The sequence below is a fragment of the Microtus ochrogaster genome, chromosome X (genome assembly GCF_000317375.1).
Source record: "Microtus ochrogaster isolate Prairie Vole_2 chromosome X, MicOch1.0, whole genome shotgun sequence".
In the NCBI taxonomy this organism is placed as follows: Eukaryota; Metazoa; Chordata; class Mammalia; order Rodentia; family Cricetidae; genus Microtus; species Microtus ochrogaster.
Window position 1 is genome coordinate 56187563 of NC_022026.1, and position 19193 is coordinate 56206755.

Below are 19193 nucleotides of genomic sequence, written 5' to 3' on the forward strand. Positions count from 1 at the left end.
ACCCTGCCCCCCATCGAGGCAGAACTCCAATTTAAGTGGGCGGCCCCTGGCGGTGGCTGAGTGGCCTCAGCCCCTGGTGTCCTTTGGGCCATGGCATAGAGAACTTTTTCAGTTGGAAGATGGAGCAGTTAATTAAGAACCTAGCTACTACGGTAAGGCTTAGGAGAATGACCTCTGTTTTTATTGAGCCTGGAGGCAGGAGACTTCCTCAAATCCTCCCTGTATAGCCTTATTTGTCTTGGTTCTCATAGCATGTAAAGGATGACACAGAGCACATACTTGCATTTGGCTCCATTTCTCAGATGAGCAAAATTGAGGCCTGGAAAATTTAAGCTTCAGAACAGTATTTTCTCCGTATGAAGTTGTGGTTTTCCCGTCTACATTGTGTCCTTTCATTCTTAGGATAAACCAGAAAAAGGCGCCGAAGCTAAGTAGAAGTTGAGTAAATTCGTCCCAGTCTCACAGAAGTGGTAGAGCCAAGATTTAAACCCTTCTTACTCAGGTAAACGATCGAGGTTTTTTTTTTTTTTTTTGAGTTAAAGTTTTCTGTTCACGCACCCCTGCATTTAGGTATTTTCCTGTGGGCACTCCTACACTCTGTGATCCATTCTGTCCTAGTATTTACCACAATGCAAACTCCCAATGATTTCTGTAGTCACTAGATTGCCAACAGCCTGAATGCAGTGGCCATCTCTGACATAGCATATATGGTAAGAGAATAGGTATTTAGCAGATGGGTATAAACAGGGCAATAGCAATGGGTTCTTGGCTTCTTTTTGAGCGCACAGAAACAATTAACAGGCATAGCCCAATTTGTAGGGGAAAATATTACTTCCCACCCGAATATTTTTTACTGAAAATGCTGCAGTTATTTGTGCTTGAGCACACATACCCTCAGAATTTCACAGCCTTAGAGCCATCATCCTCTGTGGCTGCAGAAAGAGCCACAATGGGCTGCTTTCCCACCCCCAGAGGACTTAAAGGTTACTAGTTATTGCCATCAGAAAATAGCTCTGTAATTAAGAAAAGACTGTGCCTTGAACTTTTCCATGCTTTGGGAGTTGCTGGCTAAGGATTGAATCCCAAGAGTGGGTTAACTAGGACAAGGGAAATGAACATTTTTCTTCGTGTTGCCAGATTGCTTTCAAGCAACAGATTTTGCCCAGACTGCACTGAAGTCAGATAGGAAGCCCAGCCCCAAGGAAATCCAGTTCTTGCTCACCTCAATAGCTGATTTAATTTCCCCATTCTCCAGTGACTTGTTAATATTAGTACTGACCTTTGGGGCAAGGTGAACACATGGTTGGACTGAAGAGAAAAGGCTGTGGGTGGCTCAGGAACTTCTTTGGCAGCCACAGCAGCTAATATTTCAACACTGCACACACCCCTTAACAAGGGCGCTTCCTCAGCCTTCCCAGGAACCAACGAATGTCTCCGGGTTTCCTATTTGATGCCACCCACTGGACCTGCTTTGGGGGTCTGTAAATGCAGGAGAGCCATTGGATAATTAGCGATGGAAGAAAAAGCCTCTAAGAGAACAGGTAGGTGAGAAAAAAGGAAAAGTAGCTAGGTGTTTCACAGGTCAAAATCCTTGCTTCAGGCTCTTGGGAAGGTTTTCTTTGCAAAGGAGTTTGATTGAGGTATATTAAAGGGTATGGGAGAGTTGGGAAAAGATGAAATGTAATTCTAATCTATTGCTCACTATTTGAAAATCCAGTTGTACTTGACTTTGTAGGACACTAGCCTAAAGGGCAATCCCCTACTGTCTTTGAAATTTCAATTTTCATTTTATTTTCTTTCATTTTTGGAAACAGTGTCTAACTATGTTTCCCATGCTGGCCCGAAACTTTATCCCAGACTGGCTGTGATTGTGTGATCCTCCCAGACTAGCTTCCAACTATGTAGTATAGTTTTTAATTCAGCGTACACTAGAGACTTTATCTCTGATCTGTCCTCTCGAGTGTAAAGTGGGGTTGATTTGCTATGAAACTTTGATAAGTTCTTTAGTTTCTCTGGGTGTCAATAGGCACCTTACTAAAATATAAATTAAAGCCCCTAGCCTACTTCCCACAGAGGTCTGGCCTGATGATCAAGAAAAGGTGGGGTTTGGGGAGGCAGAATACAGAACTCTTTGGAGAGACACTTCGGGACTTTCATGCTGTGTCTGAGATTAGTGCTCTTGGCTTTTCTGTGGCATCCACAACCCTCTAGTGCACTTCTTTCTGACTGACTATGGTCGATGAAGAGCCACTCCTATGACTAGAATGCTGTGAGCTTTGCTTACCAGATGTGATTCTGCAAACAGTGGGGGGCCAGGGTGCCTGCTGTTAGAGAAATCCTGATCTGTGCTTATCTGTGAATCTGACCCATAAGCATGTGCTCAACCATCTGTCAGCGTTCTAGCCTGTAGCAAATGCATTCACAACCACACATTTCAACACTTGCCAAAACCAGACCCCATTTATTATTATTATTATTATTGTTATTGTTGTTGTTGTTGCTGTTTTGTTCTTTGAGACAGAATTTCTTTGTGTAGCTTTGGAGCCTGTCCTGATACTCACTGTGTAGACCAGGCTGGCCTCTAACTCACAGAGATCCGCCTGCCTCTGCCTCCCAAGTACTGGGAATAAAGGCATGTGCCACTACAACCTGGCTTTCCATTTATCATTTTATTGCCCATGCGAACTGTTCTGATGCTTTAAATGAGATTCCTCTCCACACTCTGTGCTTGGAGGTGGGAGCACTTTCCACGGGTCTTCAAAAGTCACATTTTATAGTTTTCTTCTCTAGAGATAGTCCCACTTTAAAATTTATGGTTCAACCTTTAGCCTTGAGTGTAAATCTGATGCTGAGTAAACTCTGTCTGTAACTAATACAGTAAACCTTCTTAGAGGGAATTTTATAATTTTATTTATTCTATTCCATCCCAAAGTTTTAAAACTTTCTTAGATGCCCCTCTTTACGTCAGACAAATCGCCCCCCCCACATTCCCTGAAAGGTATTATACCTACCATGGTGAACTGGGATTTCTTATCGCCGTATGTATCTCATCTGCAGCAGAAAGATGTAGGCTGTAAACATAGTCACTGCACAACTGTCCTCCATGCCAGAGCCTGAGATGAACAATTAGAAGATCACAGGGATTCAGGCCCCATTTTCAAGGAGCCCAAAGTCTAGTTAGGAAAAGAGAAAGCCTTGCTCACATAGAGATACATATGCAATATGAAAATCAAAGGCAAAGCCTCTCTCAAGGCTCCAAGGCTGACTTTCAGAGAAGGGAAACACTAAAACAGAACTTGACGAGCATGACAGAGCTCAATGAGAGTAGAAGATGCTCCAGGCTAAGCAAATGCTTAAAGACAGGAAAATGCTGTTTCTGGGCCCTGTGAATCAGCCAGTGCAGTTAAACATGGGGTCTGAGGGATAGCAGACTGAATAGGTAGGTTGGGACAGATTTAGCAGAGGTTTGAATGCTAGTCTGGGGCATTTCTGGAAGGCTTGTTTTATTCTGTTTCTGGGCTGAGAATGGTGGAAAGTTTCATAGACAGGTTTAAATTAGATTGTCAAACCCAGACCCTGACTTTTACCCTTTCAGATCTTGTCAGAGGCTTTCTAGCCACCTAGCTCAGATTTCTTGCTACTAAAATTATCTTCTTGATTCTTGGCAGTGTCATAAGGACAAATTTATAAACATAAAAGTTATTTTCATGTGATTGGCTAGATTACCTTGGACAAGCTGTCCCTTCCTCAGACCCATTTCCCTGTGTTTTTACTGTGGGTGTTTGAAAGGAACAAGTAAGATAAATGAAATGATGCTTTGTGGACATTTGAAACCATAGAGACTAGTAAGATCTTTAAAATAGACTTCCACTAGTTATGTGTCTTATTAGAGTTAAGAAACTTGTGTTTTATAAAGTCTGTTTCTAAGACTCTAGGGGTTCTCTGCTAATCTGAAAGACTTAGTTATTTTTTAACTTTAAATTGACACCTAATTATACATACTTGTGTGCTACTGTATGTTTTAATACGTGCATATAATGTGCGGTGATTAATTGGGATAGGTATAACCTCAAATATTTATCGTTTCTCCTCTCTACTAGCTACTTAGAAGTATAATTACTTGCTTTCAACTATTGTTATCCTTCTGATGCACAGCTTTAGAACATCAGAAGTTAGTCCTGCTCTCTACCCGAATCCCACAACAGTTGTTCTTTCTTCCCCTCTTCTTTTCCCACTAGTCTATACTCAGCTTCTTACCAACATCTTTTAGGTTCTGCAAATAAGCGAGAACATGTAGGATTTGACGTTCTATGCTGGACATAGTTAACAGAAACCGAAAATGAGTTTATCTCTAATTGATTCTCAGGAACTCTTCATGGTGCAAATGTTAATCCTGCATCATAATATTATGATAGAGTTTACAGATTACTTGAAAGAACCGACTCATTTACTTCACAAATGGAACGGCAATGTTGAATAATATATATTCAACATTTCCCAGGTTTCTTTATGTATATCAGTATATTGGCTCTTTACTAGCCCTGAAGGCTAGTAAGGCACTACTTTCCTTCCCTATATACCAAATGAAAGAGCAAAACAAAGCAAAAAACAGCTAAGTCTCTGAAAAATTAGCCCTCTGCCCAGTTTCTTAGATCCAGCAATGGGGCAAAGTGAGTTTCCACCCAGGCAGTGTGGCTTCTTACTCCATTGTTCTTAACTGTTGGGATCCACTGCCACAGTAGGTGCATTGTCATAGGTAGACTTTGGTATTGAAAGTCTTATATGATGTAGACACAGCAACTGGAGGGAATCTAACCCTTGAATAGAAGAAAGTTCTGAGAAGATATTTTAGGAAGCTTCTTAAAAGGCAGAGTGGAGCTGGGAGCATTTGAGGGCAGGGCCTGGAGATTTCTTTTCCTGAGAGACTGTCCTTGCGTAGTCCAGCTCAGTGGAAGAAAGTTGAGCTTCCTAATACCCAATCACTGGAGGTTTGTTGGGGGTGGGAAGGTTACAGAGAATGGAGTAAAAGGGCACTTGGACATCTTCCAGGCGAGCTGTGCAGTTGCATGAATTCTACAGATAAAAGTCTCAAAATAACCAGGGAATGGCAAGAAGAGTGGGGACAAGCAAAGGGGAGGCGTCTGGATGAGGTGGCTCTGGCATGTGAAATTGTGCTGTTTAGATATAGGTCATTGTCTCTTGCCCCTCATGCATACTTTGCTCAGTGCAGTTTCCACTCTCCTAAGCCCCCATCCCAACAACTTGGCATGATGAGCTTTAGCTGGGGTTTGGATTAGACTGTGCTGCCGTTATTGCTGGCTCATCTCATAGCATTGGCAGCCATGTGAACTGCGCTTACATATCGGCTCTCTGCCCAGCAATGGCTGCATTCACTCCTATTCCCAAGGTGTCAGATTTACTTGATTTATTTAACCTTGGCTGGAGAGAGTATAAAGTTGATCAGATAGTGCCAATCTCTTTGAGGAGCCCCGGACAGCTCATTTTAAGAGGGAGAGGTCTTGTGGAGAGGCAGGCAGCAAACTCCAGGGAAGGACAATTTTTGCAATGCCTTGTTGAGTAGGATGAGCAGTGAGGTAGTGAAAGTCTACTTCCAGTTTGGATCTTAAGTTGCTAGCTCAAAACATTGCATTTTCAATTAGGGCCATTATGTTTGTGGTTTTGTTTTGAGGGTTCATGAAATTCTGGTGTGAATCTCTATCTGTGTTGGAGCTTCACATTGTAATTAGGCCTGCTTTTTTATTTCAAAGCTGAGACCTATCTCCATCACCTTTGTCATGGCACACCACACAGGATGTAAGCACATGATCTTTGGGTTTTTTATTTGCATACTCTACTAGTCCTGTCTTCATTGGCGGGAAGTAACTGGTCAGACCTGGGCTGTCTTGCTGGCTCCCCTCCTTGCTGGGCTCCAACTTATCTTCTATGTACATAGCTCTTAGAGTTCAGAGGCCTTTGCTGACTTCTGCCTAGCCTCTGGCTTTCAGCACCCACGTCCCAACTTGTACATACAGGAGCAGAAGGAAAAGAGGGAGCTGGAGATAGTCTTTGAGAGGCTCAGAAACCCAGTGATTTCCCTGGCTCAGCCCTGCCCACCTACTGCTGTGGCCGCGACATCAGAAAGGACAGCTAGAAACATAGGTAGTGAGCTCCAATACCTTGTCGTCAGTGTTGTCATTGCTGCAACGTCTAAGATGTCTCAAGAGATGGGAGAACTCACTCAAACCAGGTTACAGAAGATCTGGATTCCACACAGCAGCAGCAGGCTTCAACGGCGAAGGGGCTGTAAGTGGGGTTTACATTTGTGGGTGGTCGGGGTAGGGGGTCTAGAAAAATAAACGGTGCTCTCTGTCCACTCCTGCCCTCACATAGTTGGAATAGATGAACAATTGAATAAAATAGCTGGAACATAACAAGAGGCTAATATGAGAAAGGGTACGGAAGTAAAAAAGAAAGTCAGGCAGAGAACAAAGAATGAAGATTAGATAAAGAGCACCTAAACTATGGGTACCCCAGACTAAGGGCTTTCCCCCTTGAATTGGGAGCTTGTTTGGAATGCTTTTTTCTAGAATGTGAAGGTTCTAGTATAGTACTATTCAGAATATTTTAGTTTGACTTCTTTTATGAAGGATCTGGAAATGGATTTTGTTTAATTTATGCCAGGGTGAAATAAGGTGATGGTTCCTGGCATCATGTCTTGGAGGATAGGTGCTGAGTTCACAACACTACCATGTCAGCATTGCCCTTCTGCTTTCACCGTCCTTTTAAAAATAAGTCTGTACCTGCCTGGGCTGGGGAAGACTAAGTACTGGGCTCCTGTATGCCTTCCTGGCCTTGACATTTATAGATAGCCTGAGGAGCTGAGGGAAAAACAGTATCACCAAACCAAGCCTACTGGTGTATTATTCAACTTGAAATTTTAAGGAACAGGCTGAGGGAAAGTAAGCAAAGCTTAGAAATAGGCTTTGAAACTGAAGTATGCCATTTCTCATAGATAACCGAGATACTTGTGCAACTAGGTGTTTCCAGCCCAGCTTGAGAGTGCAGAAGGGGGCTAGAGATAAGACATCTGTGAACTGCAGGATTCAGACAGCTCAAGCAGCTGCGGAGGAAGCTACTAGACCCAATGTTAGACGACAGTAGTCCTAAGGCATACTGTGGGTATTACTTCATCATAGCTGTTCCAGAAAGACATACAATATTAGATTAGTACATAAGATGCAGGATATGTATAGAGGAAGCAGAATGGAGGATAAAACCCAATGTCATGTTCTCCATTGTTATCTTCATCAGCAATTCTAATTACTCATCTGGAAATATAGGAGTGTGTATAAGATAGAAGCTCATTCCACCCTTACCTGTCCAGCTACTCTTGATCCTCTTGGGTTTAGCTGACAAGCAGTGAAACCATTCTGCATAGCTAGATAGGTCTTCCAGAGTGAAGCCCCTTATATTCCTGAGAAATCTGACCAATACTCAGGAGGCAGATTCAGGAGGATTGCTGTAAGTTTGAGAGCTAATCTTAGCTATACTCTAAGTTCTCAACCAGCTAGAGCTGTATCTCAAAAACTCTATCTCAAAAACAATACAAGAACAAACCCTGCACAAAACGGAAAAATATGTGTTTATTTTAATTCTGAGCACTATATTCCTTAATTGTTCGTAAGAGTAATACTTACCAGATGCAAGGCTGTGTAGCTTTGAGTCCCACCTCCTGTCTTTGTTAATGTAGACAAGGCTCTTTTTGCTTCTGTTGCCTCACCTGTAAACTGATAGTGATAGCAGTGCTGTTGCAAAGATGAGGTAAGCTGAAATGGGTAATGTACTTAGAAGAATGCCCAGCACATAGCATGCACTCAGGAAATGTTATTAAACAAAAACATGGTCGCCTCCTCTTATTCACCATCATACCCAGTGTGAAGTCCTGAGCCTGGCCCAGGACAGATGCTCTGTCAATGATCACTTGGATTTTTACTTTTACTTTTACCATCACTGTTTTCACAACACTCCTTAATGATTAACTGAATTTTGTGGCCAGGGCCTTTGGCAATGTCTGCCTTTCCTCCCAGGCTAGGTAGGCAGGTATTGACCTGAGAAAGGTTTGACTCTCATTGCTTATAGCATCCTCTTTGGAGTATAGAATCAATCACTTTGTTCTGACTATTAAATGTATAAGCATGTATAAAGTGCTTGGATAGCTGCACTTTCTTACTCAATATTATATGTATACGAGCCACTCATTATTTTTGTGTGTATTCATAGCTTGTTTATTTTTCCTTGCGGTGTACTATTACATTTTATGATGATCTTGCGGTTTATCTATCTTACTACTGATGAGCATTAGGTAATTTTTAAATTTTAGCTTTAAACAGTAGTGCAGTGAACATTTATTTTCGTAGAGTAAACTTCCATCTTGCCCTTCTTATGAAATATCTTGACTATTCTTGGCCAACTGCTCTTCCCCATAGATTGTGGAATCGTCTTTTCAAGTTATACACACAGAGAGGCAATATTTGAAGGATTTGATTAGAATTATACTCAATCTATAAATCAATGTGGGGAGAATAACCATCTTGTGTTATTTAATTTTCCTTAAACATAATATATCTCTTGAAAAATTTTGACTTTTTTCATGTTATTTGGAGTAATGTTTTATTATTTTTTCTAGGAAGGGTTTGCACATCATTTTAAGGAGTTTTTCTTGTTTATTTTTATTGTTAGTATAAACAGTACTTTTGTAAAAAGTTGTGTTTTATAGTAGTATATGGTGAATTTAAAATTGACGAACCGGCCGGGCTGTGGTGGCCCACGCCTTTAATCTCAGCACTTGGGAAGCAGAGGCAGGCTGATCTCTGTGAGTCTGAAGCCAGCCTGGTCTACAAGAGCAAGTTCCAGGACAGGCTCCAAAGCTACACAGAGAAAACTTGTCTCAAAAAAACAAACAAAAAAAAATTGGCAAACCTACTAGACTTGCTTATTAGCTTTGGCAATTTGTATACAAATTACAGCTTTCATTTCTCCGCAGCAATCCTTATCCTTGTGATTCTTAAATATCTTTTTTTCTTATGTTAATGCTTGTATTTTCTTATATTAATTGCTAAGAGCCCACCTCCAAAACATATAAACACACACATAATATAATGTAGTTTTTGTAAGTATGTTAATAATGAACATTCATATCTTGATACTGCTTTTAAAGAGACTGTTTTTGAAAGTTTGACCATGGAATAATTGAATGTATATTTTTTTTGGCAGATACCTCTTAAGAAGGTATCTCATTATTCCTAATGACATAGTGAGTTGATGTTGAAATTTATGAGATGTATTTTCTGTGTCTATTGAAATACAGCATGATTATTTTAATTTTAGCTTTTTTTGTGCTGCATGGTTTTTCTTATTATGAACTAATCTTGCAGTCCTGGGACTTAAAAGTACTTCTAAATTCAGTTCACCAAAATTTTGTTCAGTACTTTCATATTTTCTTCAGGAGAGAGTCTGTTCTCATGTTGTCATTTTCTGATTTTGGTGTCAAGGTTATACTAACATCATGCAGTGAGATGCGAACTATTTTCTTTCGTTCCGTCTCTGACAGGGTTTGTCCCAGAACTGTCTGTTCCTCAAATATTTGGCAGTACTTCCAGATCAAACAGTCTAGTCCTAGTGGGTCTTTTAAACCTTTTAACTATTATAGTTTCTTTGAAAGTTATGGAGTTTGTTTTGTTTCCTGCTTGTACTTGTATTAATACTTACTGTTATGATTTTCTTAGAATTTTCTATTTCACAAGTTTTCAAGTTTATTTAAAGTTTGTATGTATATCTTTTAAAAATGTCTGTTTTTTTGTTATATGTTCTTTTTCTAAGATTCATTTATTTTTTATTGAAAACTTTCACAGAATAGATTCTCTAACAACATTGTTTTATTGTACCTTTGTTTTTTTCTCTCTTAACAAATCTTGTGAACAGTTTATAAGTTGTATGGTTCTTTTTAAAATTAAAAAAAAATCAGCTTTGGACTTTGTTTCCTTAAGCTTTATTTTTTGTTTGTTCTTCCTTTACCTTTACTTTTTGTTTAATTTGCTTTCAAGTAACTATTCATGTCTTGCTCTCTTTGAATATTTTTTTAACTAACAGATTTAGATGGTCATCTCATTTATTTTTAGGCTTTTTTCTTTTCTGATCTACAATTGGTCTACTAAACCTGGCTTGTGTTGTATGTATGCATAGGTCTTTTAGACCACTTGATAATTAGATACTGCCATAGATTTGCAAAGTCTAACACTTACCCAGTTACCCCCCTTGCCTTAATGTCTATTCCAGCACTGCTAGGACTCTCCTGACTGTCGTGTAGCAGCTAAGAGGTTAATTCTTGGAGCAGCCGAACACCTCTTCTACTTAGTGCCAGCCCTTGAGCCAGCTTCTGTTTAGATAGGTCATTGCCATTGCCATATCCACTCAAATTCCATTCCTGCCAGAAAACAAACTTTGTATGATCCCAGGGCCTTGATATATGCTTTATGTAGCATTTGGTGACTATTCTCTGAGCACTTGAAAAGATTGTATATTTTACCTTCGTGTTGTGTTTATCTTAGGTTTTGTTTGTTAATATCTTGCTTGTTAATATGGTTGAAGTGTACCAATATTCTACTGGTGTTTGGGCTGCCTATCATTGTGGATAATTGGTCAAAGTCTCCTAATAATTTGCCAATTTGTCAGCTTGTTATAAATAAATTTAGATAGTTACAAGTAAATTTAGACTGCTGGTTAAGATTCAAACCTGGGGCAAGGAGCTGAAGTGCCTATTTAACATATCAAAGCTGGACCTGACAGCCAGGTTCTCCCAGCATCCCTCAGTCCCTACCTGTTTCTGAATATGACTGGCATACCTCGCCCTCTGCCCTGAACTCTCTGGCCCAGAGTCTGGACTGCCCTTCCCCCAGAGGCTCTTCCCTGTATAATTCAGGCATTTTGATTACCTGCCCTTTTGTACCTTTGGCCTCCTGGCTTCTGTACCTGATTCCCCCCCCCCCCTTTTTCTCTCCCTGCCTTTCCTTTTTTCCCCACAAGGCCCACCTCAGTCTGGTTATGTTCACTCTGGACTTTCCCTGATGTTCCTCTCTCTGACTATGCTCTCTCACATATCTCTATAATAAACTTTCTTCTCCATCATTCCTGGGAGCAGTCATGTCCTTTCCTTTCCTTTTTATTTCTTTTTTTCACTGTTCTATCTTTGAGAATATCAAATAGTTATTGTCATATTGCCCTACAATCTTATTTTCCTGTGATATTAATATACATACACTCAGTTGTATTAAGTTTAATGTTTGCCTGATATGTTTTTCTTTTTTATTTACAAATATAGATTTATTATATTTTTTGAAGAATTGTGAAATGTTAATTTCTATTTTGATATTTCATTCAGAATCAATGTAAGTATTTCTATTAGAAAAATAAAAATAAAGCATTTTTTGTTTATTTGTCTTTACAAAATGTTTAACCATACATAATTTGGATACTATACAGTCTTTTTTTATTTTCATTTTTTTTATTTTTCTATTCAATTATTTACACTTCCTTTCCTCCTCCCAATCCCCTCCTGCTCCCACATACCCACTTCTCCCTCTCCCACCCTGCTTGAGAGAGGGCAGGGACTGCGGGAAGTCCAAGGCCCTCCCCCCTCCATCCAGACCTAAGGAGCTGTGCATCCATATAGACTAGGGTCCCAAAATGGCAGAACATGTAAAAACGTGTCCCGGTGCCTTTATCAATGGCTTCTCAGTCAGCCTCCATTGTCAGGCACAATCAGAGAGTCCGGTTTGATCACATGCTCATTCATTCAGTCCCAGTCCAGCTGGATTTGGTGAGCTCCCATTAGATCAGGCACACAACCTCGGTTGGTGGACCAACCCCTCACGGTCCTGACTTCTTTGCTCATCTTCTCCCTCCTTCTGCCTTTCAACTGGACCTTGGGGGCTCAGTCCATTGCGCTGATGAGGGACTCTGTCTCTATCTCCATTTGTCGCTGGATGAAGATTCTATGGTGATATTGGAGATAATCATCAGCGTGATAGTGGGGCAAGGATCGGTCAGATACCCTCTCCTCTGCTGTCCAAGGACCTAGCTGGGGACATCCCCGTGGACACCTGGGAACCCCTCTATCATTAAAAATTGTTTTATTTTGTTTGAGACAAAGTCTCTATTAAGTAGTTTTGGCTGTCCTGAAATTCATTATGGAGGCCAGGCTGACCTCGAACTTTCAGAGATCTACCTGCTTCTCCTTTCCAAGTCCTAGGATTAAAGGCATGTTCCATCACACACATTGAAATTGTTTTTTGATAGATAAACAATTCATATAACATAAAATTCAACATCTTCAAGTGTATCAGAAAATGGTTTTGAATGTATTCATATAGTTGTACAACTATGATCACTAATTCTACAACATTTAAAATATGTATTTAAAAATTGGAGGGACCTTGGGGCATTGGAAGATCAGGGGAATGAATATAATAAAAAATATATTTTATTAATGTATGAAATTCTCAAAGAATAAAAATATTTTCAGATTTAATGAACTTATAACTACACATTTGTGGGAAACAGCATATTTCAATATACATATACAGTGTGAATGATTATATTAAATTAGTCTATTCATCATCTCAGACATGTATCGTTTATTTGTGTTGCAGCCCCCCTACTAGTTATTTTAAAACTCATTGTAGGAAAAAGAAACTTTATGCTTTTTAGTGTACTTTTCCATTCCAGCCTTCCCTCCACCCTTGGCAACTACTAACCTACTCTCCACTTCAATGGCTGAGTCTATTTGAGGCATTCCATAGAAATGGACACGTCTACTGTGGCCTTTAGTGTTTGATCTGTTTTGTTGTGCATGTTTTCAAGGTTAATGTACGTTGTAGCATGTTTACAGCATGTTATAGGCAACTATTATCTTGCTATATGAACATACCACTTATTTCATATATTCATAAAGTGATTGGCATTTTGGTTGTTCCCACTTTTGTCTACTCTGAATAATGCTGTCACAAACATTCCTGTACAAATTTTTATATGGACATAGTTTTTATTTCACTTAGGTGTGGAATTCCTAAATCATAGATACTGTCTAAAATGATCTGAGTGAATATTCTGCCAAACTGCATTTAAAAGTGATTTTATCATATTTTGTTTCCCAAAGAAATAAATATATGAGGGTTTCAGTTTTTCCATATCCTCACGAACATTTGTATTGTTATTTTTAATTATTATATACATATAATATTGTTTAATGCTTCTCTGGATCCAATTTAATAGTACTTTGTTGAGGTGACATATTGGTCTGTAATTTTCTTCTGATATCTTTGTCTGACTTTGGTATTTCAGAAATATTTTCATTTCAGTGTTCCACCCCACTAGCCACGCACTTTCAGTGTATCAGTTTTGAAAGCAACATCTTCAAATCATAGCATTTGCCCTAGGCTTTATAGCATACATTTAAATATTTAAGGTTATCTTCAAATAAACTGTTTATCTTCAAATATCACTTCATGTATAACATAGATAGCTTTTACCCTAGGATTCCTAATTCTTCTGACTTTACTTTTGGGACTTTGCCATTATCATTTCATTTATCCATCTTCTATAATCACCCAGTACATTGACCTCTGGCTTCCGTATGCACCGTCATGGGCATACTCAACCATACACATATGCATGCACACACATACACATACTAATACACATACAAAAAAGTCCTCTGTTCAAAGGGAGTAGTCTTCAGGAAAATGCAAATAATAGCACTAGTGATACATTACTATATGCCTTTTAGAATAGCCCCAATTTAAAAATATACAATTCTGTTTTCCATCATTAAAACTATGAACAAATCAAAATATTTTACCTTTATTAAGTCATTTCCCAAGTCTTTTCCTTTTTTATATAGATCTAGATTTCTTAGATCAATCTAAAGAGCTAAAGTGCCTTCAGAGTTGTCTAAAGTACCTTCCAGCATTGATTATAGAGCAGACCTGTTAACACTGAATTGATTTTTAAGAACATATTGCTTAACATGGAATTCTAGGTTGACAGTTTATTGTTTTTAATTGTATTTCACTGGCTTCTGTCTTTTGATAAGCTTCTGAAATCTCCATCATTGTTCTTTTATAGATTGAGTGCCTCTCCCTGCTCTCTTTATGATGTCGTTCAAGATTATCTAATTTCTTTTTTTTGTGTGTTTGTGTGTGTGAGATTAGTTGCAATTATAGTTGCCAGAGATTAGAAAATTGTTTAGTGACTTATTTTGAGCTTCCATTTTGGTCATATTTCAGAGAAAGTCTCTTCTCTCTCTTGTATCTTTCCAAGTTGTAATCAATATTACAGGAAGCTTCTCTTAAAGGAGCCATGCCTCTGCTTGCAGCCAGTAAACAGAGCTTACCAGATAAAAAACAGTTACCAAGAAGCTGTACTTGTCTCTGTTTTTGTCTGTCTAGAATCCTTTTTTTAAAAAAAAGAAAAAAAAAGCTTTCTCAGGCTTTATGTGGAAATTTTTCCAAACGTTTGGGCACCATTTGTAGATGGAAGTTTCTGTCCCTCCTGGTCCCACAGCCATTCAGTCCCAAAGAAATACACAGAGGCTTATATTAATTATGTACTATTTGACCTGTTAGCTCAGGATTATTACGTACTAGCTCTTATGACTTAAATTCACCCATAATTCTTATCTATGTTTAGCCATGTGGCTTGGTACCTTTTCTTAGTAAGGCATTCTCATCTTGCTTCCTCTGCATCTGGCTGGTGACTGACTCTCTGTATTTCCTCTTCCTAGAATTCTCCTAGTCTGGTTGTCCCACCTATCCATCCTGCCTAGCTACTGACCAATCAGCATTTTATTAGACCAATATGAGTGACAAATCTTTACAGTGTATCCCATATCATACACCATCTAGTGGCCTGTTTGGTTCTTGGATAGAAGTCTTAAAAGATAATTGAGCTCCAGATTTGGTATGCTATTTAGGACCAAAACACTAATAAGTTATAAGTAACCTCATTTTTCTTTGTTTCTTTTCAGTGCTTTCCAGTTTCTTAGGCTATTATTTTCTGTATATGTTCAGATCAGAAACTACTCACAGTAATGGTTGTATTCCTTCTAGAAACAATGTAGGAGGAGGAAAAGGGAAAACTCCTATGAAGTCTACTTGTGTTCTCTTTCAAACTCTAAAAATGTTCTCATTCCACAGGGTTTTTGATTCTTATAAGGCCCTATTCTGGGCCACTTCTACTTCTGAAATGCCTTTGTTGTTTCTTCCTTCATTATAGACCCAAAGATATAGAGTAAATAAAAACCCAAGGGAGGCTGGAATGTACCTCAGTGATGGAGTACTTGCTTTAAGTTCAATTCCTAGCATTTTATATTTTAGTAAGTGATAGATATAGATAGAAGAAGATTACAATAAGATCAGGATATATGTGTTTTGTAGAAAGCATATAGTTGGATATTATTTCTTTATTTGGTATTGGAATATCTGTCTTTGATGTTCTTAGGCACTTTATATTGAAAGTCATTACTGATATACCTGGATTAAAACTCACCATCTTGGTGAACATTGGGGTGCCCATCTGCAAAATCAGCACTCAGGAGTCTAAGGCAAGTGTATCATGAGTTTCAGGCCAGGCTGTGGTACCTAGCAAGACCCTATTTCAAAATACACATAACTTTCCCTGAAAAATTCTCCCATCTTGTGAAGCATTTTCTGTTCATTATATTTGTTCTTGTTATTTCCTATTCATAGTACATATTCACTTTTCTTCATTATGTCCTCAAATATTTCTTCTGCCCAGTCTTGCTTCCATATGTATATTTTAAGTATATATACATTGCCTTTCCTCTTCATATTTTTTGTTTTTCTATTTTCTTATGTTTTCTTATTATATTTGACCACTTAAATTTTTAAAATATATCTGGCATGGCGATGCATACCTTTAACTCCAGCTCTTATGAGTTAATGGCTGTCAATCTCTGTGAGTTTGAGGTCAGTCTTGTCTATATAGTAAGTTCCAGGACAGGCAGCACTACACAGAGAAACATTGATAATAATAATAATAATAATAATAATAATAATAATAATAATAATAGTAATAATAATAATAATTTTAAATAAAATTGCCCATATTTATGAGGTTCCTGAAACTAACCACTATAGTAGAACAAGGTTCACATGATTTCATTCAGAATCTTATAAAGTTGCTTCTGTAGAAGTTGACAGTAGAATGATGGTTATCAGGGACTGAAGAAAGAAAAACAGATAGCATTGGTTTAAGGTTGCTTAATGGGTATTAAATTGTACTTAGTTATGAATGAATTCTAGTGTACTGTTCTACTAGGGGAACTATATACTGTAATTACTACATATTTTTATTTCAACATATATTTTTGCGATTCTGAGGATCAAATGGGCTTGGAAAGTAGTAGCCAAATAAGTGCTTTACTACTCAGTTATGTCCCTAGTATATATTGCATCTTTTAAAAGCTAGAATAAAGGATTTAAAAAATATTTAGTCTATTTTAAAATATGTTTTAAATTTATTTTACTAATGCTTATGAGTGTTTTCCTGCATGTATATAATGCATGTATAAAATTTGTGTGCACGCACTGTCTGCACAGGCCAGAAGGTGCTGTAATTCCAGGAACAGGAGTAAGAAATGGTTGTGCACTGCCGTGTGGGTGCTAGGACCTCAAAACCTGGTCTCTATAAGAGCATCAAGTACTCTTAACTATCGATCCATAAATTGCTCCAGCCCCCAATTTTTAACATTTATTCATTTTTAATTTTTAGAATTGTTATTATTAATTATTTGTTTTGGGTTTTTTTTTTTTGAGATAGGGTTTCTCTGTGTAGCCCTGACTATCGTAGGACTAGCTCTGTAGACCAGGCTGACCTCGAACTTATAGAGATCTGCCTGCCTTTGCCTCCCAAGTGCTGGGATTAAAAGTGTGAGTCACCACTGCCCAACTTTAAAATTATTTTTATACAATATATGCTGATCATATTCTTCCCCCCCTCAACTTTCCAGGTCCTTTCCATTCCTCCACCAACCCACCCCAACTTCAGGTGCTTTCTCAAAAAAGAAAAAAAAGCTGGGAAAAACAACAAAAGCAAAAATCTAAACAGACAAAAAGAAAACAAATAAGACAAAAACAAAACAAATAGCACATGCATACACACACACACAAATAAAAACCCCACCCAATCCATTTTTTTCTTGGCCCACTTACTCCTGGGCATTGGGCCTGCCCTCTAGTGTGCTTGATATAACGCAGTGACACTCTATTTGGAGAAAACTGATTTTCCCTTTTCCTACAGGTATCAGCTGCGAATAGCTTCTTGGTTAGGGGTGGGAATATTTGTCCACTTCTCCATCCCAGTGCCAGAAGTTTGTCTGGTTTGAACCTGTGCGGGTCTTGTGCATACTGTCACAGTCTGTAAGTTCCTATGTGAATCAGTCTTGTAGTGTCTGAAAAACACCCACCACCTCTGCCTCTTAGAATCTTTCTACTTCCTCTTACACATAGATCCCTGAGGCTGGAGGGTAGACATTTAATGAACTGAGTGCCCTAAAGTCTCTTACATTCTGCAAAATGTCCAGTTGTGGGTCTCTGTGTTAATTACCATCTACTGCAAGAATAAACTTCTCTGATTAGGGTTGAGTGATGATCTGCTCTATGGGTATAGCAATATGCCATTAGGACTTATTTTATGGCTATACTCCTTTAGCAAAATAATACTATTAGTTTTTTTGGTTTTTTTAAATATTTATTTATTTATTTATTATGTGTACAATATTCTGTCTGTGTGTATGCCTGCAGGCAAGAAGAGGGCACCAGACCCAATTACAGATGGTTGTGAGCCACCATGTGGTTGCTGGGAATTGAACTCAGGACCTTTGGAAGAACAGGCAATGTTCTTAACCTCTGAGCCATTTCTCCAGCCCCAATACTATTAGTTTTTAACTAGACCTATGACCTATCTAGTCTCAGGTTCTTGGAAACTGTAGAAATGTCATATAGTCCATATAATGGAATGGGCCTAATATCCAATTGAAAAGTGGTTTGTTGTTCCCATAGCATTTGTGCAACTATTGGACTAGTGTACCTTGCAGACAGGTCTCTGTTATGGGTCACAGATTTGTAGCTGGGTGATAACTGATGATTACTTTTCTCTTCTGATCATATGTAAAGTACCTTCTGGTACCATGAAAGTTAGTAGGAGTGAAGCTTCTAATTAAACACCAGCTCAGTCTTTCAGTGTTCAATTACATAAGTACTATCTTGTTATGGAGAGTAACCAATATCCTTGGCAATAGCCTGTGGTATTTGGGAGTTTCTATGGTATTCCTTTGGTTAATGACTCATGATATAGCCCATTTCTGTCACTGGAGGTTTTACTTGGTGTCATAAGATGTCTTGTTGGGGCATGGTCTCCCATATTATATGGTGTCTCCATTTAGATTCCTTTCATGTCTGTATAAATTTTAGGAAGTTTCTATAGTAGTAGGTTTCCATGTGACTTCTCAAAAGGCCTTTAATGCTAGTTGGCCCTCCCTGTGTTACCTTTTTACCTTGCTCTCCTGTTCCCCTCCTCGTTTATTCCTATTCTAGTTTCCCCTTTATCCCATTATATCTACATTCTAATTCCGTCCTTTTGGGGAGATGCCTTCCTCCCTCCTGTTTCCTTACCAAGTACCTAATATCTGTGCTTTTCCTAAACATACGCATACACACACGCACGCGTGCGCAAATAAGCTTATCCACATATGAGAGAAAACATGCAACAGTTGTCTTTTGTGGTCTGGGTTACCTCACTATGATTTCTCTAGCTCCACCCATTTACCTGAGAATTTCATGATTTCATTTAACAGCTGAATAATATACCATTATGTAACTGCACCAATATACATTGTTCACCAGTTGATGGATATCTAGCTGTTGTAATAGGAGCAGCAGGGATGCGTCCCCAGCACCCCGGCTGCCCGCATGGCTAGCTTATGCCCCGAAATAATTACACGGAAACTGTATTCTTTTAAACACTGCCTGGCCCATTAGTTCCAGCCTCTTATTGGCTAGCTCTTACATATCGACCTAACCCATTTCTAATATCCCTGTAACACCACGAGGTGTCTT

General features: G+C 38.7%; 1 protein-coding gene across 2 annotated transcripts in view; it reads left to right on the top strand.

The window, feature by feature from the left end:
- The first annotated feature begins 456 nt into the window (after positions 1–456).
- The window catches only part of Pfkfb1 (6-phosphofructo-2-kinase/fructose-2,6-biphosphatase 1), a 70525-nt gene continuing 51788 nt past the window's right edge, over positions 457–19193 (top strand). Inside the window, exons 1-2 of one of the 2 annotated variants that reach the window (XM_013350641.2) lie at positions 457–502; positions 1410–1541. In XM_013350641.2, the coding sequence (XP_013206095.1) occupies positions 1514–1541 (28 nt within the window). In that variant the 5' untranslated portion in view covers positions 457–502; positions 1410–1513. Of the gene's footprint in view, positions 503–1409; positions 1542–6205; positions 6304–19193 lie in introns of those variants that run through there. The other variant, XM_005358869.3, reaches the window with a different exon arrangement.